We start from the raw sequence: 23,280 nt of genomic DNA on the forward strand, positions 1-23,280 counted from the left end.
TACATTACCATTCCTGGTACATTGTGAGGTAGGACTACACAAGAGTATGAATAACAGGAGGTGGGGATCTTAGGTGACCATCCTGGAGTCTAGCTAACACAGTGGATCTGTAACACTTATGTATTTTGTAATAAGATGAGATTATGGAGAAGAAAATTACTTGGGTTAACATTTAGATGGGAACCATGTTTAAAAATTAGTTGTTTCTTTACTTAGCAGTAAATACTTGCTTTTCTTTTTTCAGGTCCAGCACAGACTCAAATGCAAGTTCCATCTGGGTATGGATTGCATCATCAAAACTATATTGCTCCCTCAGGACATTACTCTCAAGGACCTGGGAAAATGACCTCATTGCCATTGGATACCCAACGTGATGATTACTACTCTGGTCTCTATACAGTACCAACACAAAATGTGGTGACTCCTAGCACAGCAAACCAACAACCAGGAGCACAGCAGATGTATGGCAGGGGTCCTCCTGCCCCTCAGATTGCAGGGTCTACTTCAGGATCTTTCCAAGGTGCTGCATCATCAGCATCCCATTTGCACACGAGTGCCTCCCAGCCATACTCTTTTGTGAATCACTACAGTAGTCCAGCTATGTACTCTGCCAACTCTTCTGTTGCTTCTCAGGGATTTCCCTCTACTTGTGGTCATTATGCTATGTCAACTGTTTCCAATGCTGCATATCCTAGTGTTTCATATCCCTCTCTGCCTGCTGGCGATCCATATGGTCAAGTGTTTACCTCACAGAATGCTCCAACTGTCAGACCAGTTAAAGATAATTTATTTTCTGGTCAAAACGCAGCTGTCAGCCATCCATCACCGCTTCCACCTTCACCATCACAACAGCACCACCATCAGCAAAATCTTTCTGGATACAATACTCTGTCATGGTCAACTCCAGGCCTTCCATCAACCCAAGACAATCTCATCCGAAACCACTCGGGATCCCTGGCTACAGCCAGCAACCCAGCAAATACTGGTAGGTTGAATGAAAAGTTCACCAAAATGTGGTTGAAAATCAGTGCATTTCCAATCAGGTTATTATTTACATGATGGTTAAAGATGATATTGCCTTATTGGACATTAGCTCACCTTTGCAGTATGTTTGCTCTCTTTATTGTGAAATTTTTGCAGTGTTTCCCTGAACCATTTCCCTGCACCCATTCCCAGTGAGCCACAATGCCTTGTCTAGCCTGGTTCTCTGTCATGATTCCTCAATGTTGATTGATATATTTTATGCCATTGCAATAGTTATCTTTAATGTGAGTTAGACATAAGACAAAATGCTTTATTGGCCACTATTTTATCTTTTATGCTAGATCACCATTGGGATGGTTGTTTATCCAGCCAGAGCTCCACTTACTATAGAAAAGATAATGACCTGCAACTCTGCACTGGTTTCCCCAGGTTAACCACCATTAGTGACTTTTGCAGAAGGTTTGTTTCCTACACATAAATGCTTTTTTCTCCTTCTAAAATTAGTAAGTTAGGCTGAAAGGTGGGGAAGAGAAAGGAAAGTTCATGAAGAATACCCTGGAAGTTTGTCTTTCTGACCTTCCTAAACCAAGATGTGATTAAAATGTATTAGTTTAAACATTATGTTTGTAACATATGTGATTTTTGTTTTTGTTTTGTTTCTGTGTTTGGGTTGGAGTCCCACTCTGTCGCCCAGGCTGGAGTGCAGTGGCACACTCACAGCCACCACAGCCTCGACCTGCTGGGCTCAGATGATCCTTCCGCCTCAGCCTTCCAAGCTGGAACTACAGATTCACACCACCATGCCCAGCTAGTTTTTGTGATTTATTGTATAGATGAGGTCTTGCCCGGTTGCCTAAGCGGATTCGAACCCATGGGCTCAGGCAATCCGCTCACCTTACCTTGGCCTCCCAAAGTTCTGGGATTATAGGTGTAAGCTACCACACCCGGCTCTATATATGGGGTTTTTTTTTAAGTGCTGAGTATTCATAGAATATGCTTATTTTAATTCAGCTTGAATTTAACATTAAACTGAATTTAACTGAATTTAACATTGAACTGAATGAACATGTATGCAAAGAATGGGAATTGGTAAAGCATTGGGAGCTTTCCAAACAATGACTTTAGATTGTGTATCATTGTCTGGATAGCCATATGTCAAGGGTGCTGTGTAAGGGTATCATTCCCTGGATAATTATATTATTTATTTTTATTTTTATTTTTTTGAGCTGAAGTCTCACTCCTGTCTTCCAGGCTGGAGTGCAGTGGCACGCTCATGGCGACCACAGCCTCAACCTGCTGGGCTCAGGCGGTTCTTCTGCCTCAGCCTTCCAAGTAGCTGGAACTACAGACACACTCCACCACGCCATGCTAGTTTTTGTGATTTATTGTAGAGACGAGGTCTCTACCAGCCATGTTGCCCGGGCTGGTCTCGAACCCCCAGGCTCAGACAGTCTTCTCACCTTGGCCTCCCAAAGTGTTGGGATTACAGGCTGAGCCACCACCTGTAATCCATTTAGATCTTTTAAAACTAGAACTTTAATGTTAGATCTGAACTGTACATTTGAGATCATCTATTCTTTCATTGCTATGTCCTTCAGAAATGCTTTCAGCTACAAGCAATTAATAGTGGTTTAAACAACAAAGGGGATGTTTTTCTCACATAACAAGAAATCTTGGTGGATGCAGTAGATTTAGATGTTGGAATCCTTTTTGTCTTTTTACTCTACCACTCTTAGCATGTTGGTTTATAGAAATTAGATACTTCTGTACCTATGGACATCAAGTCAGAGTTAAAAATAGGAAGGAAAGAAGGGCGAGGAAAGACGTTGGGATGCTAGCATTGACAGACTTCATCTTACATGTCATTTGCCATGCCTGTTTTAAAAGACTGAAAGACTTTTCAAAGGTTTTGAAGACTGGAAAGCATTTAAAGGTTTAGGAAAGGCTGGGAAATGAATATTTACCTTTGAGCATTCATAGTAGAGTCTAGTAAGAAAAAAGGTAGTTAGCACTGACTTGGGTGAGTCAACTTAAAAGTGTCTGTCACAGTTCCCAAATCTGGCTATCCACCAGAATCACAGATTGTGATTTACTGAGCTAGAATTGAATATCCAGGGTAGTCTTGGGAATCTATTCCTGGCTTGATCTTAATGATGGTTTGTAACAGATCCAACTTTTACCCTAGTTCTTTTGTTTTACAAATGGAGAAAGCTGTCCAGGTTGAGTTGCTTCTGGTCATTAATGCTAAAAACCTTGCGTGGCCTGGAGATAACTTTTGTCAGACACTATCCTAGGACCAGGGCTTTCTGTTCTCTAGAAATTCTGTTTTCTTCTGTTTTCCTTCAGCAGTCATTTTACAGATCAGCTTATCCTAAGGTCCCTCTAACTTAAGGATTTTGTGACTTTTGTGATAGAGAAAATACAGGTAATTCCTCTTATTTTTGAGATGGGAATAGCACTCTGGATGAAACCAGTTTATATTGAGCTGTATCAGGGAAATATGCAGTCACTTGGCTAAATAACAGAACAACTAATGAGGAAAGGCTTATTTAAAAAGTTAATAAATAGGGAGAATGATTACAAAATTCCTTTCTATTTGAATAACTACTATATTTGGTCCTGTAGGCAGAGAAGTGGGATATAGTTGTTTTTTTTTTTTAATTTTATACTGTAAGTAACATAATGAATATGTTTTAGAAGCTAATTTGTGTTAAGAAGTGGGGTTTTTTGGCCTTTAGATTGGTAAATTACTTTTAATTATAGTTCAGAAGTTGACAAATTAAATACATCTTAATATCTTCACCATTTCAAAAGAGTTTACCTTTAAACCCTATTTTCAAGTTGAATTTTGCAAAAGTTCCCAACTTTCTTGGTTGATATATCTCAATATTTTTTCACAGTACCCATGTAACTTAGTTGAAGTAATTCATAAAGTGTTTTTTATATATTACTGTGTTTTCCTGAACATTTAAAATGTTCAAGAGCCCTTTGAGTTTGTTACCATGCCTTGGGGTGCTTAGGTACAAGGTTTGGGAACCCTGAGAATACTGAGTTTAATGTTCTAGAAAGATAGTTTAATTGCTTTGGAAATGTTTAAATTGCATTGTCACTTGAAAATCATGTAGTATTAAATATAGTTTTGTGTGACATTCAGCCTTTGTGTAATTGACAAGAATGATTGAATTTTTTAAACTTGACTATACTAGCTTCATTTTCAGATATACTAAAAGTCCTCAAGTGATTTGTAGAACTGGAGATCCAAAAACATAAGCTTGAGTTAGGCAAATATCAAAGATACGGTGATGAATGGATACATGCTATTATTTTTAGGCAGTTGATGAGTGCATATTCAAAACATGGAGTAAATGGGACCTTTAAAATATCATCTCATTTGTATCTTAATTTTAGAAAAGCATGTTAGCCAGGCACAGTGGCTCACACCTGTAATCCCAACATTTTGGGAGGCGGAGGCGAGAGGATTGCCTGAGGGTTCAAGACCAGCCTGGGGTTCAAGACCAGCCTGGGCAGCTAAGCGAGACCTTAACTTAGCCAGGTGTGGTGGTGCATGCCTGTAGTTCCAGCTAGTTGGAAGGCTGAGGCAGAAGGGTCAACTGAGCCCAGCAGGCTGAGGCTGTGGTGACCGAGAGTGCCACTGCACTCCAGCCTGGGCAACAGAGACTCCAACTCAAAGAAAAGCTTTTAGTATTTTACAATTAAGCACTAGAACTTCAGATTATTTTATTTTATTTATCTCTTTTGAGTCAGAGTCTCATTGTCTTCCAGACTGGCGTGCAGTGACATGATCAGTGTTACTGCAGCCCCCACCAGCTGGGTTCAGGCGATCCTTCCACCTCAGCCTTCCAAGTAGCTTCAATCATAGATGTGTGCCACCACACCCAGCTATTTGTTTATTTATGGTAGAGCTGAGGTCTTGCTATGTTGTCCAGGCTGTTCTCGAACTCCTGGGCTCAGGCAGTCCTCTCACCTCGGCCTTCCGAAGTTGTGGGATTATAGGCATGAGCCACCACAACTGGCAGGTTATTTTATTTTAAAATCTACTGCAAGTGTTTTGGGTGTCATGTTAGTTGTTAACTTCGGCTGAACTTTTGGTTAGTGTTTAAAGGGTGTTACTTGATTAGACCCTTTAAAAATTTATAAATTGTCCCTATAAGTGAATCTTTAGATTAACCAAGTAATCTAGTACAAAATTATAATCAAGTAATAAGTGTAGAAGCTGTTTTTTAGTTTGAGGTGCAGTTGCCTGAGTATGTGACTTGGGGATGTAAAGATGCCCATTTTGACAGCTAGATGAATACCAAAGCTCTGTAGATTGATTTAAAGTCATTTGTTGACATTTATCTTGAGTATTTCTTTTTTGAAAAGCACATAATCTAAAAAATTATCTAGATAAGTCTTGTTGCCAAGTTATAGAATTTTGCCAGAACAAATATTTTGATTAAAATTATTTTGAATATTTTTTGCTTAATAAGAATCACATCTTGGAGAAGCAAACATTATCCAAATAAACACAAATGTATGTAAAATAGCAATTATTAAAGTACCATGAAGCAGATATATGGTACTTAGAAGCATACTTTTGCATTTGGCCTATTAGACATGAACTTAGGGAAGTCTTCCCTGAGAAGTGATGCTTTAACTGTAATCCGAAGGATGAATTCTCCATGTATAAAATAAATTGTAAGTGAAGTAATTTTTTTTTAAAGGCAAAACTTTAAAACTTTGAGAGAAAATGTAGGAGACTATATCTAAAACCTTGGAGTAGGGAAGGACTTTTTTTAAGAACAGTGCAATACTAGCCATATAGGATAAACTAAACTTGACTGATTTTTAATTTAAAACTTTTCCTCATTATCAAAACAAAAAGACAAGTTTTGACCTGGGAGAAAAGAATATATAGTCATTATCCAGAATACACAAATAACATACAGATTAATAAGGAAGAGACCAACAATCAAGAGAAAAATATATTAGCAAGCATTGCACAGAAGATGAAGTGAAAACATGCTTAACCTCACTAATAAAGAGAGAAAAGCAAACTAAAACTAGAGTGGGAAGCCAGGCTCGGTGGCTCAGCCTGTAATCCCGCGCCTTTGGGAGGCTGAGGTGAGTGTATTGCCTGAGCCCGTGGGTTCGAGACCCGCCTGGGCAGCAAGACCTTATCTCTACAATAAATCAAAAAATCAGCCGGGCGTGGTAGCGTGCGCCTGTAATTCCGGCTACTTGGAAGGCTGAGGCGGAAGGATCGCCGGAGACCAGCAGGTCGAGGCTGCGGTGGCCGGGAGCGGCCACTGCACTCCAGTCTGGGCGACCGAGTGAGACTCCAACTCAAAAACAAAAAACAAAAAACAAAAAAAACTAGAGTGGGATGTCTTCTTTTTGAGGGGGAGTGGTTCGGACTTTCTGCCACCCAGAAAGGAGTGCAGAGGCACCATCACGGCTTACCACATCCTTGACTTCCTGGGCTCAGGCGATCCTTCTGCCTCAGTCTCCAGAGTAACTGGGACTACAGGTGGGCACCACCACGGCCAACTAGTTTTTTTAAATTTTTTGCAGAGACAAGATCTCGCTGTGTTGCCCAGATTGGTCTTGAACTTCTTGGGCTCAAGCAGTCCTCCCACCTTGGCCTTCTAAAGGGCTGGGATTACAGGCATGAGCCACCATGCCTGGCCAGATATCTTCTCATATTTAGCATCAGAATGGTAAAAATTGAAAGTCTGACAATACCAGGGAATGGTAAGAATTGGGAGTAGCAGGAGACTCTTAGACACTGTTGGTCTGAGGATATGTTGGTTCAGTATTTTAGGAAAATTTGGCATTAGTGGAATTGAAGATAACTACACTCCAGAACGCTATCCCTCTTCAGACTTTGTGAATATGAGTGACCCGGGATTATGTTAAAATGTGGGTTCTGATTCACTAGGTCTGTAATGGCTTGGTGTAAGATTCTGTTTAACTTGTACATAAGGTGTTGCTGGTTTGTAGACTACACTTGGAAAAGGAAGACCCACAGCACTACTTCCTGTTGTAGATGTATGACATTTACAGCAAATGATAATGTTTGTTTGAGATACTAGACTAAAAACACTAGTCTGTTCTCTAGGCCAAACACTTTATTTCCCACAGGCCTGCCCCCAGGGTTAAGGAATTCAGTGTGTTCCTTGCTATACACTTGCACCTGTTTGAGCTGTGACACACATTTCTGTCCTAGAGACACTTATGCATCTGCACTAGGGACATATTTATGAGTATTCATAGCTGCAGTATTTATGGAAACAAAAAATTAGAAATAACCTTAAAGTTTATTTATAGTAAAATGAATAAATTATATTCTTTCAGTGAACTTTGGAATAACAATGAAAATAGTGAAATAGAGCTGCATTCATTGACATGGATGAACCCCAGAAATGTAAAATAGGAAATCACGGAAGAATACCTGTAGTATGCTGTTGTTTTGAAGTTTAAAAAACAAACAAAAATTGGGAGCCAGTTGCAGTAACTTGGGATGCTGAGGTGGGAAGCTTGAGTCCAGAAGTTCAGGACTAGCTTGGGTAACATAGCAAGACCCTGTCTCTACAAAAAAATTGGCACCAAGAAATTTACAAAAGAAAATTAGCCAGGTACAGTGGTGTGTTACCTATAGTCCTAGCTACTTGGGAGGCTGTTGCAGGAGGGAGGATCCTTTGAGCTCAGGAGTTCAACGCTGCAGTGACCTAAGATCACACCACTGCACTCCAACCTGGGGACAGAGTGAGACCCCGTCTCTAAAAAAAAAACAAAAACAAAAATCAAGCAAAAATATTATCTGGAATGCTTATATGTGGTAAATTGGTTTAAACAAAAGCAAAATAAACACAGCTCAGGAGAGGGCAGGGAATGCCTTCTGTGAGGAGCATATTGAGTGCTTCAATAGCATTGGAAATATTTTGTTTTCAAAGATAAATGCTGAGTTCATGAGTATTTTATTATGTTTTTATATATATTCATGTACATAAATAGCACAAATACATACATGTACATACACATAAATCTATTTTTGGATATTATACTTTTCTTAGTTTTTACTTGTATGCTGTTAAATTTTCTTATCACTTTGTTACATTGACAGTTTTAGTGATAATATCAGTTACCTATTGCTGGTTTAAAACAACAGTGACTTATTATTTTTCTTGATTCTGTGGGTTGATTGGGCACAAATAGTTTTTCTTGGACTCACTCTTGTGACTTCATTTAGCTGGAGATTTGCTGGGCTAGAAGATCCTAGATCACTTTACATCTAGCAGTTGGTACACACTCTTTACTGGGGTGCCTAGGGTTTTCTCCACATGCCTAGGCCTGTTTCCTTACATGGTAATCTCTGCAGCATTTCAAAAGCAGAAAAGCATAGGATGCAAGGCCTCTTGAGACTTGGGTCTGAGACTTACACACTTTTACTTGTACCACATTCTGTTGATTAAAGCCAGTCACAAGGTTAGCTCTAATTCAAGGGGTGGTAAAATAAACTCAACTTCACCTTGATGAAAGGAACTGTGAATGAAATATGACGATAATGTTTTCAAACTCTCACAATGACAGTTTGTCTTCCTACTAAAAATGATGAAGCAATCAGCATGTTTATACTGCCTTCCACATTCTTTCCCCATTCCCCATACATACTTAAGTCTTTTGGACACTATCAGGATATGTAACACATTTGATTGTCACCATATTCCTATTTGTTTCAGTCTTGGATCCAAGTTTGTTTACATGTATATATATATATACACATCTTACATATACACCTATATAAATGTGCATTTGTATGTATGTGTACATATATATGAGTATTATTCAGTAGTACGTAGTCACTGCTTACCACTAGTTCAGTTATCTCTTGGTTTAATAATCTCAAATAGGCAAACAGGGACAGGTTTTTGTGGGTGTGTTTTTTGAGTTGGAGTCTCACTGTGTCGTCCAGGTTGGAATGCAGTGGCATGCTCATGACCACCGCGGTCTTGCCGGCTGGGCTTAGGCAGTCCTTCTACCTCAACCTTCCAAGTAGCTGCAACTACAGGTACATGCCACCACGCCCAGCTAATATTTTGATTATTTGTAGAGACGAGGTCTTGCCAAGCTGCCTAGACTGGTCTTGAACCCCTGAGTTCAGGCAGTCCTTTTGCCTCTGCCTTCCAAAGTGTTGGGATTACAGACATGAGCCACTGTGTGTGGCCTGACAGTTTTATTCCGTAGGAAACACTGGGTAACTTGAACTATCACAGACGATATTACTATCAATGATATTCATGTCACTATGAATCACGTATACTTTATTCCAGAAGTCCATCCTAGTGTTATGGTCAGCCCCTTACTTAGTTACATGTGAAATAAGGCATCTGGTTAGAAATAGCAAATGAGAAGTGACAGTTAACAATACAAAATGAGAACTGAACTGTTACTAGAAGCATTTATGGAATGCAGAGATCGCATTATTGCAGAGTCCAGTAACCTCTATTCATTTTAATCTGAGACACCATTGTGTCATATAATTAGCATTAATAGAGATCATTAGAAAAGCTATTTGGGTTCATTTTGTTTAAGAAGGTAAGGAAGCTTGTGAAATGTTTTAGGAAAATTGCCATTAAAAAATATTTGATCAATTTTTTAGTTTTTTGAAAAATTATTTCTTTGGACCACCTTCTTTGCTAGATATACTAGATAAACATGATACTATTGAAATTTCTACAAGAACTTCAAGCTGAATTCTATTAGTAAGTATATTTTAATATATTTCAAGTTTGTTACTGTGGATGAAATAGTTTCTTGTCTTCAGTTGCAGGTTCTTTATCCTGTCCTGTTATGCAAAATGTTCAGCCTCCTAAGTCCAACCCAGTAGTACCCACTGTTTTGTCAGGAGCCTCATCAACAAGAACACCTTCTGCTGCAAATCACCCAGTTGAGCCTGTGGCCTCAGTTACACAGCCGTCAGAGCTATTACAACAGAAAGGTATTTGAGAAATCTGCTGTTTTATGTATATTTGTATACATACATGTACACACTCATATTCAAATAGCTGACTTTAAAAAGTCGAGCTAAGCCAGGTGTGGTGGCTCACACCTGTAATCCCAGCACTTTGGGAGGCGGAAGTGAGAGGATTGCCTGAGCTCAGGAGTTCAAGACCAGCCTGGGCAACATGGCGAGCCCTCGTCTCTACAATAAATCAAAAAATTAGGTGGGAGTGGTGGCACATGCCTGTGGTTCCAGCTACTTGGAAGGCTGAAGTGGAAGGATCACCTAAGCCCAGCAGGTCGAGGCTGCGGTGGCCATGGAAATGCCACTGCACTTTAGCCTGGGTGACAGTGTGAGACTCCAACTCAAAAAAATAAATAAATAAAAAGTCGAACTAAAATCCTAATTTATAAGAAATATGAAAAAAAGTAATTTATAATCTCAATTCAAACACAACTATTTTCTTTTTTGTATATTAACTTCCAGTATCTGAATTATATATTTTACATAATCACAATCATAGTGTACATACCATTTTGTAGTTTGCTTTTACATTAATGAAGTTACGCACATTTCTTCATATACCTAGAGTCTTCATAGCTATTTTCATGGCTAATTGTCCATTGTGTTGATATATTATGGTTACTAACCCATTTCTTTATCATGGAATATTTATTTTCTATTTTTTAAAGGTTATGGTTTGTTTTGGAATAAAGCAGCCAGCAACCAAGACTTTTATTTAGTGAACCTCCATATCCTATTTGATGATTTCTGTGTTTGTCATTGTTGATAATAAAATGTAACACAATTTTGGGAATGAAAGGGAGTGAAAAATGAAACCACAACCCACACTTTTGTATCACTGACAAACTATGATTTATTTGTTTAATATTCTCAAATATCAAATAAGTGTCAGGTAATAAAAGGCATTGTTTTGACCCTGTTTCCCCACATTGTCTTGTCTTTTAGCAGTATTCTTGTTTTACTTTCTGTCTGGGAAAATGCTGTTTTCAGTTGATGTTTTCAGTTTAGTATACTGTATTTTTATTTGATCAGAGGTAACTGAACTGTTTTTGAGAATCTACGGTTTGTATTTCCAGAACAACCATTATAATATTTTAGGGTCTAGACTTACTATGTAATGGCAGCTCCTAACCATGAGTTTGAAGAACCTTCTTTCTTATGTTCTAAAACTCAGAGAAGGAAAAGTATCATAAATTCTAGACTGCTCTCACTGTGTATATCTGTTGATTGTTTATGTGGTCAACAGAGGCCTTTCTAGATTGTACATTATAAATTTTATTATTTGGTTTTATGGGAAAACAAACTGCAGCACCAAAAAGCGTCCACTAATTTCCAACAAGCCAGCGAGTATACTGGGAATTGAATCTAGTTTTTGAAAGCATTTGCCTTTAAAGTGAAGGGTTGATAGGAAGGTTTTGATTATCATGAATAGAAAAAACTTAGGGGTAGGTCGAAACCCAAGTGAATGGTGTCTTGTGTCTTTCTCCTGCATTGATGACTGCCTCCCATTTCAAAAATATTTTGCTTTCTTTTTTATTTTTTTGGTTCTTTACATTGCCCTTGCTGATTTCTTTCATCCTATCATATTTTCTTTTTGACCATCCTTTTTATTTTTTTGACTTAGGGTCTCACTCTGTTGCCCAGGCTGCAGTGCAGTGGCACACTCATGGCCACCCCAGCGTGGACCTGCTGGGCTCAGACGATCCTTCTGCCTCAGCCTTCCAAGTAGCTGGAACTACAGGCACAGGCTACCATGCCCGGCTAATTTTTTTGATTTATTGTAGGGATAAGGTCTCGCCAAGTTGCCCAGGCTGGTCTCGAACCTGTGGGCTCAGGCAATTCTCACCTCAGCCTCCCAAAGTGCTGAGATTACAGATTTGAGCCACCGCGCCTGGCCTTGACCATCTTTCTTTAAATGCCATCCTGCCATCTTACAAATATTATTTTCTAAATGATTTTCCCACTAAACAATTACAATTATGTTTCTTTTTTCCAATAAAATAGATTTTAATAGAAGCTGCCATTTATTGAGCACATACAATGTACCAGATACTTTCATTGTCCCATTAATCCCTATATTAATCCTATAACATACATGTTATCCCTGTTTTACAGATGAGAAAAGTGAGATTCACAGAAGTTAAGTAATTTTCACAAGTTAAGGCTACAAGTTAATAAAGTAGCAGAGCAAAAAATTTTTAAGTCAGTTCTCTCTGCCTTGTGTTCTTTCTATAAAATAAGGCTGAATTGTTGCTGTTGTTAACTGTTGACAAACTCTTTATTTATCTAAAATAAACTCCTTCCTTAAGTAACAGAAAAGATAATACTGGAGAGAATTGAGTTGTAGTTTTATATGTATTTTCATTTTTCTTAAATAGGAGATTGGCCTCTTAGTGGCTTCTTTGTCTTTGGATAGATCTGGGGTACACAGCCTAATTGTTAATGTGAGTCAGCACTACCATATATAGTCATGCAAATTATAGTTTGCATGAAAGGAGCCTCTTGGAGTTTTGCAGTGTACCATCTGCATAGAGTACACTGTGAGCCAGATATGACTACTAAAACATTATTACTTAAAAAGAGATTAAGCTGGGATGGGATGGCTCATGCCCGTAACTCCATGTACTCAGGAAACTGAAGCCAGAGGATTGCTTGAGCCCAGGAGTTTGCTGCTGCAGTGAGCTGATCATACCACTGCATTTTAGCCTCGGTAACAGAATGAGATCCTGTCTCTTTAAGAGAGAGACAGAGACAGAGAGACAGACACAGAAGCAGAGAGAGAGAGAAGAGAGAAGCCTTTTTTCTCCCGAGAGAGAGAGAGAGAGAGAGAGAAGCCTTGTTTCTCCCAGCTGCAAAGACATCCTTGCTTACTTATTCTCCTAAGACTAATAATTTTTGACTGGTTTTTAGAGGAGAGACTTCAAAGTTTTGAGTACTCTCTAAAAAGTTTTTTTAAACTACATAGCTACTTGAACCTTTTTTAGATTGACATCTAAAATTTTTCATCAAAAATTAAAATAGTTGCAGTTTTGTAATTTTTGACATGTTGCACATGTCAACTTTCAAAACAAAATGTTACATTCTTCTTCATATATCCTCTGGAATTATACCATCCTTTTACAAAAAACAAAGACAAATAGCCCTTCTTTAACATTTGGAAAGCTTTCTCTCTTTGAAATCATATCCCCTTCCCTGAATTACTCTTAAAGTAGAAACTCTTTCATCACTATATTGTGCTTTTCTGCCACAATAATGTATAAATTAAAATTTTTAAATTTGTTATCTATGATCATAAGTCTCTAAATATTAATCACTTTTTTCTTTTGGATTAAACTCTCTTTACAATTTTTATTAGTAGTATAAAGTTGGCTAAAACAATAAACATTATGAACTTTGGCATTATTATAGATGGAAAGTACATTTTTATTAGAAATATAACATCATTCAGTGAAACGAATAGACTCCCTCCTCTTTAACCATTAGCTTTGTATCTGGATTGTGTATGATTCATTGTAAGAATATGATAAAATTCAGATCAGTTTCATTCCTAATTTTTATTTTCATACATATAGTTGCTGAGAAACTTTGTTCATGGGCAGTAGATTAGAATGGTATTGGAAGAGTTCTACTAAAGCAGTGTTGTTCTCTTTTGCTTTTTTGGTTTTTATTCTTTTTAACCTTTTGAGTTACATGTCAGAAATTGTTGTTTTGCTTAGTTTTATTTTCCAGGCTGTAGATGGCTGCTAACATTGTTATTGTAGCAGTTTACTGTTTGCAGATACCTTTCTTTTAAATTTTATTATCTCACTTGCTCATCATGTGGAACAGGCATATCATAGTTCATCTTCCTTTTATAGTTGAGGAAATTGAAGTTTAGAGAGTTAGATGTCTTACCTAAAGGCCTATAGACTTGCCAGGAGGGATGCTAAGACCCAGGCATAATATACCTTCTACCTTAAAACCCAGTACTTGTTGTACTGTATCAGCAGTTATTCAAAATATTGTTAATTTCTTTAAACCACTGCCCTTATAATATCTCACCATATCTTTTAAATGTGTTTTTTTCAAAAACATCAAGAAGCAATCCTCAAAACTTATCAAAGCATATACTACTAAGTAATAGATAAGTTTTTTTTTTTGCTAGAAGAATATGCAAAGTATTAAATGTTTTACAAAAATAAAACAAAGTTAGAAATTTATTTTATAAAATGGGTTGTAAGATACAGTATTGCACATCTCACATTGACTGAAAGAAGTCAGAATTTTTGGCTGTGTTATCCAATGTATCTTGAAAAAATTTGATAGTTCTAGAAAATATTATACTTGTTTTTACAAGAATCAGCATGACTGAATGTGCTAGTCAGGTTGGTGGAAAGTTTCTTCCCCAAGGATAAGAATTAAGAGCAACTGAAAATAATTGTTTTTTAATTAAATATACACAGAAACATGATTTTTAAAGTTCAGTAGTAGTAGCTCACACTTATTTCATATTTAATATATGTCAGGCACCATTCTGAGTAGTTGAAATATATTAACCACCACCATTTGAAGTATTGCACCATTTTATAGATGATGCAAGTGAAGAATAGAGAGGTTAGTAACTTGCCCAAGCAGTAAATGGTAGAACCTGGAATTGAACCCAGAGTCCTCATCTTTATCCACAGCATTATGCTGCTCTTCTGTTCAGTATTTCTTACTGTTGTGCTTTGTTCTCCTGGGACTCTTTCAAAAGCATTGGGTTCTTTGACATTAGTGGTTGGAGTCTGCATAAAGGCAGAATTATATAGTTAAATAAATTTATCATTATGCTATCACCTTACTGCTTTTCATATATCTAAAAATTTTCCAGTAAGAACCAATCCTGTTAACAGCATGTTTCATCCTTAACTAATACATTCCTATCTAAGTAAAAGAAAGTCTGTAGATTTAAGGTGCCTTGATTGAGCATTTAAGGAGGAGGCTTTCCCTTAGTGTCTGAGAGGGTTGTATGCATTAGCTCAGTGTATCATAGTAAGGTTTAGGATAAGTTAAGTTTATGTGTTTTTGGTAAAGTGAGAGAAATGCTGTTGTTAACACAGGCACTTTTTTAGATAGATAAGTTTTAGGAAAGAGTACTTACAGAAATTAGATCTGAGTCTTTTAGTATGTGTACTTCGTTTCCAGCTTAGGACAGATAATAGTTGCTTGAAAGTCTGAATTCTTAAATGTATTATTATATTATTTTTTTTTTTAGAAAGCAGGATTTATTGAGAGGATAGAAAAGCTCCCACAGTGGGAGGGGAGCCGAAGGGGTTGCCCTGAACTCTTAAATTAAAAAAAAAAAAAGCTAACCTCCATAAGAGATTTGTTCTCTTAAGACTAGCTTGATCTATTTTAGTGTAGCTATATTTAGGGAGCAGTGAAGAATATTAAGCAGCCCCAAGGATATGGTCACCTGGAAAGTTTTGTCTGAAAGTACTTAAATGTTAGATAGTTTAAGCTGAGTGTTCTTTTTAAGATATTGAGGCCCTGTTAATAGCAGAGCTCAGTATCATGTCAGATTCTATAACATGGTTCTTGCCTCTTGATTTACTATAATAGGCTCATGTTTTGGAAGCTCCGATTAAGACAATAAATTAGGATACAACATCCCCTCCCCATTTGGTGGTGGTGGTGGTGGTGGTGGTGGTGGTAGTGCTTATTCCATGTACATTTCAACAATGAGTTTCAAGCTGAGCTCTGGGAGAGGGCATCATATTCTACCTCATGTTTTTGACCTGTGTATTTCATACATAGGTGCTGGCTCATAAAAGCTTCTGAGTAAAGGCACTTCAGGAAGCTCTCATAACAATTCACATACCCTAGAATAGATTAGGTGACTGTCGGCCCCTTTCTGGCTGTAACTCCCCATTTGTTATCGTCTGTATGTGCTATACCTAATGTAGAGCAAGTCATTTAAATATGGAATAATTATCATTCTGGAACTCTTACCTTTTCTTTGGATTAAGTAAAATGTCATATTCTTGTCCAATTAATATTCCCAGCCTTTTTTTTTTTTTTTAAGTGACAAAGCAGGATTTATTGAGAGGACAGAAAAGCTCCCACAGTGGGAGGGGACCTGAAGGGGTTACCCCTATATTCCCAGCTTTTAACAATTTACTTGAACAGGCAAAGGTGAGCTAAATTTTAAACATATTAAGAGTCGTAGCACGCTAGGCGCGGTGGCTCACTCCTTGAATCCCAGCACTTTGGTGAGAACTTGTCTCTACAGTAAATCAAAAAATTAGCAGAGCGTGATGGCACGTGCCTGTAGTTTCAGCTGCTTGGAAAGCTAAGGAGAAAGGATCACCTGAGCCCAGCAGGTCGAGGCTGCGGTGGCTATGAGTGTGCTACTGCACTCCAGTCTGGACAACACAGTAAGACTCTGACTCAAAAAAAAAGTCATAGTTCGAGAAGAACTTAAATCTTGGTACTTTAATCTCTAGCACTTTTAAAAACAGATTGTACCTTTTTTCAGGAAAGTAAAATTTTGGTGTGATACTACAATAAATAATACTGCTCTAGTCTATCATATACATGGCCTTTTTCTAGTGCATTAAGTGCTCTATAAATTTGTTTAATCATTGTATATCCATCTCATTTACTTCCAATTAAGCATTGATTATCTTTTCCTTTTTTTTTTTTTGAGTTGGAGTCTCACTCTGTCACCCAGACTGGAATGCAGTGGCCGCTCCTGGCCACCACAGCTTCAACCTGCTGGGCTCTGGCGGTCCTTCCGCCTCAGTCTTCCAAGTAGCTGGAACTACAGGCGCGCGCTACCACGCCCGGTTCATTTTTTATTTATTGTAGAGATGAGGTCTCGCCAAGTTGTCCAGGCGGGTCTCAAACCTGCAGGCTCAGGCAATCCACTCACCTCAGCCTCCCAAAGGCACGGGATTACAGGCTGAGCCACCGAGCCCAACTGATTATCTTTTCAATAATAAGTGGAATTGATTCATTTTTGTTCAGTAGATCTAGAAAAAGGAAGGAAAATATTTTATAGTATAAGTATATACCATACCCTGTGTTTTGACTTCTTTGATTATTTACAGAGTCAACAACCTGCTTATTCAATCATAAGAATGGCTTCTCTTCTGATTTTTCTTCTATTCATTGACCTCTCTCAGCTCAGCACAATAAATGGAATTTCGTGTTTCTTTTTACTGTATACCTTTGTATACTTTTAAAAGTGTAGTACCAATTGTGTTTTGAGAAAGTGCTTAAATTTTAAACAGGTTCTTAAATTGCAGAATCTCTTATCTATAAAACTTTTTTACTGTTAACCTGTTTAATCTTATCTACTACTCATATCTACTATAAGTATAAATTTTTTAGTATATTTAACCTGATATCTAATATTAGCCAAATTTTTATTTTAATTAGGCTTTTGTTAGAGGAGCATGCCACTCTTAATTTGGTCTTTCAAGGTATCAAGCTTATTTCTTGTATTGCCTGCGCTTATATTACATTGATTGTAATGTTCTCAGATGAACTTGTGATACTGCTATTTTACCTAAATTAAAAGATATTTCAGCAAAGCTAGTAGATTTACCATGACTCTTCTAGTCATAGTTGAAAGATCAAAGCTTCACTCATCGACAGTTTTGGGTTTTTTTTTTTTAAGTTGGGATCTCACTCTGTCCCCCAGGCTAGAGTGCAATGGCATGATCACAGCTCACCACAGATTCAAATTCTTGAGCTCAAGCGATTCTCCCACCTCAGCCTCTTGAGTGATTGGGACTACAGTCACACCCACTTGCTCTGCTAACTTTTTTATTTTTTTGTAGAGAGGAGATCTCACTGTGTTGCACAGGCTGATCTCAAACTCTGAGCTCAAGCAGTCCTCCTGCCTCAGCTTCCCAAAGTACTAGGATTACAGGCATGAGCCACCACACCTGGCCTGCTCATCTAACAGTTTAACCTTTGTTCTCTTCTAAACTCAACTTTTACTCTTTAATAGCTTTTTTATACTATAGAGATGAGTTGTTTGATGCTAATCAAAAAGGTCACCTGAAAAAAAAAAAAAACATTGAAGAGAGCAACACCACCATGTGATTCTGGTGAGGCAGGGTTTCATTGTGCCACTAATATTATGCCCTTGAAAATTCCTGCTATGTTTCTGGGTTTTCTTTTACTCAAAGTAGAGTTAACAATTTCCCTTACGAGGATATTTATTCTTTCTTATTTAGTGTTTTCATTTTTAAAGCCCTCTTTAAAAACTTGTGGTTGCTAATGCTTTGAGTCCTGATTCTACCAAACTTAAGTTAATAAAAATACCTAATCATCTTTGTTTAAGGGAAGTATTTTGTAGTTACCAACACCAGTTATTGTGCCTTTTCTGCAAAATCTGCCTTCTGTTGGTGTATCTAACTTAGAGGACCAGTCTTATTCACCTGCTTCAGACTCATATATAGGCAGTAGGATGATGTTAATATGACTGGCTGGCTCACAGAATTTACTTTTCTGTAATTGTTACTCTTGCGGGGCCAAAGTTAATAAGACTTTTAATTTTTATCTTGGAGTATCTACTATGAGCAGAGAACTATGCTGAATACAGTTATTTTCTTTACCTGTCATTTTTTTTCCATTATGAGAAGTGAGTTATCATCAAGGTGGCATTAGCAGAAGTGAGGTACCACATATATGTTTTATATGCTGTATAAATTCAGTTCACTAGAAATGATCAGTGCCTACCAAAAATGCACAGTCCCAAAAGGAGGAGTATACCCTGAGAGCCCTGTAGTCAAAGAGGTAAAGGTTTATAGAGCTTAGTAAAATTTTGAGAGAATGTTGCAGTTTCCTAAATGTTATCAGTGTAAATCATGGTATTTTTTTTTACACTTAAACCAGTCCATATTAAAGCTGCTTTTACTAAACTGCTTTGCAGAGATTTTTCTAACGGTTCTACTTGTGGTATAAACTTGCTAATATTAATATGCATGTTGGGATGTTCTTTGGAATGTCAGAGTTCTTTCTCACTTTTAATGCAATGTCAACATTTATTTCTCGTCTTTCCTGTTGGTTTGACTCTTATATTTGTGCTTTCCACTTTACAGGCATGCAGTATGGTGAATATGTTAATAACCAAGCTAGCTCCGCACCAACTCCCTTGTCATCAACTTCCGATGATGAGGAAGAGGAGGAGGAGGATGAGGAAGCAGGTCTGCTTTAGCTTTACACCAGTTCTTAATCCTATTCAAGTTTTCTTTTTATTTCCACAGTCTTACTTAGCCTTTTAAAAACGTATCTTTGAAGATTTAGCATGATGAATTTACTAGGTTTGTATTATAGGAGGTTGGGTTACCTAGAATGAGGTGTGTGTTTGTTTTGTTTTTCCTCCTTTGGACATCTTTAGCATATTGTAAATAATAGAATTTGAATAACTCTTTCATAATGGTTGAGTGCTTGCTCCTTTCAGAAATGCATTTCCTCCCATGTCACATACAAAAGAATGAGTCCTGACAGAAGCTCTTGGCTGATTGCTCTAGTACTCTTTTAGGAATCCTGTTTTATTTTCTGCCTTGCATGCTACTTTAGTCCAATCAGAGTAAGCCATGTAGATAGAGAAATAGGATAGTGTTCTGAGAGGTCCTTGTGGCCTAGTCATGTATTTAGAAGGCCCAGAATTTGTAGTTGTTTTCCTGCTTCATGAATTAGTAGTTTATATCTTGCTAGTTTGAAAACGTTATGCGTATGATTGTATTGTGACCTAATATCTTTTTCTGCCTTTGATAAGCTGCTGAAAATTAAGCAGTTCAGTTCCTCCATTAATTTTAATACCGGTTGAGTATCCCTTATCTGAAATGTTTGGGACCAGAAATGTTTCAGATTTCAGATTTGGGAATATTTGCATATATAATGAGATATCTTGAGGATGGAACCCAAGTTTCAACATGAAATTCATTTATATTTCTTCCTTCCTTCCTCCTTCCTTCCTTCCTTCCTTCCTTCCTTCCTTCCTTCCTTCCTTCATTTAGGCTTCACTCTGTCACCGAGGCTGGAGTACAGTGGCAGGATCATGGCTCACCGCAGCCTCAACTTCCTATGCTCAAACAGTCCATCTGCCTCATCTTCCCAAGTAGCTAGTTCTGTACGTGCACACCACCACGCCTGGCTAAGTTTTTAATTTTTTGCAGAGACAAGGTCTCGCTATGTTGCCTAGGCTGGTCAAAAACTCCTCAGCTCAAACAGTCCTCCCACCTCAGAGTGCTGGGATTAAAGGCATGAGCCACTGCAAACAGGCTGTGTTTCATATATATTTATACACATAATCTGAAGGTAATTTTATACAATATTTGAAGTAATTTTGTTCATGATCCCAAGTTTTGACTGTGATCAAAACTTTTTTTTTTCACATGAGATCAAGTGTGAAATTTTCCACTTGTGGCATCATGTTGACCCTCAGAAAGGTTGGGCTTTTGTAGCATTTTGTATTTTCAGGTTAGGGATGCTCAACCTGTAGTTTAAGACAACCAATAGGTGATAATCCTTTAAGTTACTATATTTGACCATGATTCTCCTGTGATTTTTATTGAATGGGAGGATTTGCTCTACAATCTTTTAAACCAAAAGTTTCTATATCTTGTACATTTAAAAATATTTAAATCATTATATGTGATTTGAATTATATGTGATTTGAGGGGGTTCAAAATTGGGGGTGTCAGGTGGGAAGTAATTTTCCTTACTCTAAATATGTAAATTCCCAGCTATCTTTCTGAGATTTTTTTTTGTAATTTTTTTATTTTAACATAATTTCAGACATACAGAAAAGTTGTAAAAAGAGTAAAAGAAATTCACATATATACTTTACCCAGATAAACCATTTTTGCCCCACTTGCTTTATAATTCTCTTTATCGACATATTTATTTAAACCATTTGAAAGTAAATTGGAGACATCATGAACTTTACCCCTCAATACTTCAGTGTTTATTTCCTAATAAGGATGTCTTATCTAACCACAATACGGTTATCAAGAAATTGAACACTGATGCAGTAATCTGATACACAGTTCATTGTCAGATCTTGACAATTATCTAAGTCTTTTGTTGCTATTTTCATGATCCAGGATCCAACCTGGAATCATGCGTTGAATTTAGTTGTCATGCCTGTTTAGAGTCCTTCAATCTGTAACAATTCCTTTTCTTCCTCTTTAATGACCTTAACATTTTCAAAGAGTATAAGCCAGCTATTTTGTAAAAGTCCCCCAATCTTTTATCTGATTTTTTTGTGATTAGATTCAAATCATGCATTTTTGGCAGGATTACCACTAAAGTAATGTTACCAGTGCATCCTGAAACACATGATACCAATTTGTTCTCATATTGATGAAGTTAGCTTTCTCCACTATAAAGATTCTATTTTTCCCCGTTGAATTTAATAAATAATTTGTGAGAAGATTCTTTGGGAGTATATAAATGTCCCATTCTTTATTAAATTATCACCAATTAGTTTTAGTTTTTTTTTTTCATTGATAATTTTTAAACTCGGACATCCATTCATATGAATGAGTTGGAGTTTTATTGCAAAGAAGAGTTTGCTCTTCATCATTGATTTCTCTAGGTCCATAATGAGTCCATAATGAGTCATAGATTCTTATTTTATTCTTATTTCAATGAGTTATAATCTATTACTTTAAGTTATTTTAATATCAACTTGTCCTCAATTTGGCCAGTGGCCACTTCTTCAAACTGGCTCGGATGCCTTTTTAAAATGTTCACACGATTCTTTGAGCACTTATTTTAAGTACTTTAAGGCCACAGTAGGATGTTCCTGGCTCATTTTGTACTTATCCTGTTGCAACCCTAGAATGAGCCATTTCTTCAAGGAGTCCTTGTTTCTTTAGTGGAAGAAGAGTATTTTAGAAGCCAAGATCTAGCCAGGCTCGGTGGCTCAGCCTGTAATCCTGCGCCTTGGGTGGCTGAGGTGAGTGGATTGCCTGAGCCCGCGGGTTCAAGACCCGCCTGGGCAACTTGGCGAGACCTCATCTCTACAATTAATCAAAAAATTAGTCAGTTGTGGTAGTGCGCATCTGTAGTTCCAGCTACTTGGAAGGCTGAGGCGGAAGGATCGCCGGAGCCCAGCAGATCGAGGCTGTGGTGGCCGGAAGCGACCACTGCACTCCAGTCTGGGTGACAGAGTGAGACTCCGACTCAAAAAAAAAGAAGAAGAAGCCAAGATCTAATTGCAATATGTGTAATTGCTACTGAAGGGTTATTGCTTACAGGCCCTGAATTATTTTTTTAGTATATACATTACTCAGATCCTATATACGTTTCACTTTTCTATCTAATAGTCTTCATTTTACAGGTTTCAAAAATGTGTCATTTTGAATAATGTAAGACTGAATTACTCCCATTTTTGTCTAGTTTTTGTTTTGTCTTTTTGTGAGTCAGGGTCTCACTCTGTCGCCCAGCCTGGAGTATAATGGCACACTTACAACTCACCGCAGCCTTAACCTCTTGGGCTTAGATGATTCTTCTCTACAGGCATGTGCCACCATACCCAGCTAATTTTTTTTTTTTTCTGTAGAGATAAGGTCTCTTTTGTTGCCCAGGTTGGTCTTGAACTCCTGAGCTCAAGTGATCCTCCCACCTCAGCCTCCCAAAGTTCTGGGATTACAGACATGAGCCACCGTACCTGGCTCTTGTTTACAAGAAAATACAATCAGCAAAAATTCCTTTTGCTTACATTTTAAAAATTAGGAGATCAAAAACATTTAACATTTATGGCTTTTCTCCTATTACTTTATCTTGTTTATCGAATTTCTTGAATATATTACAGATTAAAAGTTCTACATTCTAGACTCGAGGCATTTCGATTTTAAATAATATATAACATTTTGAGCACTTACTGTGTGCCAGTCCTAACACTAAATAGAGATTATATCTCCCTGGATTTTTGTGTCAGTTTTTCTAGATTCAAGTCTTTATTTTGTCACTTTCTAGCTTTGTGACTCTACGCAAGTTTCTTAAACTCATTGAGTCTCAACTTATTTCTCAGACGGGAATAATAACAATTATATAAGGTTGTTTTGAGGATTAAAAATATTCTTTGTAACACTCCTCAGCAAAACAAACAAAGTAGGAGGTATCACAATACCAGACTTTAAACTTTACTATAAAGCTACAATAATCAAAACAGCTTGATATTGGTACAAGAACAGTCATATAGACCAATGGAATAGAATTGAGATTCCAGAAACAAAACCTCAATTTCTCAACCAACTCATCTTCAACAAAGCCTCCACCAC

The 23,280-nt window shown here is 37.4% G+C and overlaps 1 protein-coding gene across 2 annotated transcripts in view; it reads left to right on the forward strand.

Annotated features, from left to right (window-relative positions):
- Positions 1–249: 249 nt before the first annotated feature.
- The window catches only part of SEC24B (SEC24 homolog B, COPII coat complex component), a 76,284-nt gene continuing 53,253 nt past the window's right edge, over positions 250–23,280 (forward strand). Inside the window, exons 1-3 of one of the 2 annotated variants that reach the window (XM_021707393.1) lie at positions 250–985; positions 9,812–9,985; positions 19,087–19,191. In XM_021707393.1, coding sequence (XP_021563068.1) covers positions 262–985; positions 9,812–9,985; positions 19,087–19,191 — 1,003 coding nt within the window. In that variant the 5' untranslated portion in view covers positions 250–261. The remainder of the gene's footprint in view (positions 986–9,811; positions 9,986–19,086; positions 19,192–23,280) is intronic. The other variant, XM_008074730.2, reaches the window with a different exon arrangement.

Source organism: Carlito syrichta, unplaced genomic scaffold (genome assembly GCF_000164805.1).
Source record: "Carlito syrichta isolate Samal-C Ts95f unplaced genomic scaffold, Tarsius_syrichta-2.0.1 Scaffold317361, whole genome shotgun sequence".
Classification (NCBI taxonomy): domain Eukaryota; kingdom Metazoa; phylum Chordata; class Mammalia; order Primates; family Tarsiidae; genus Carlito; species Carlito syrichta.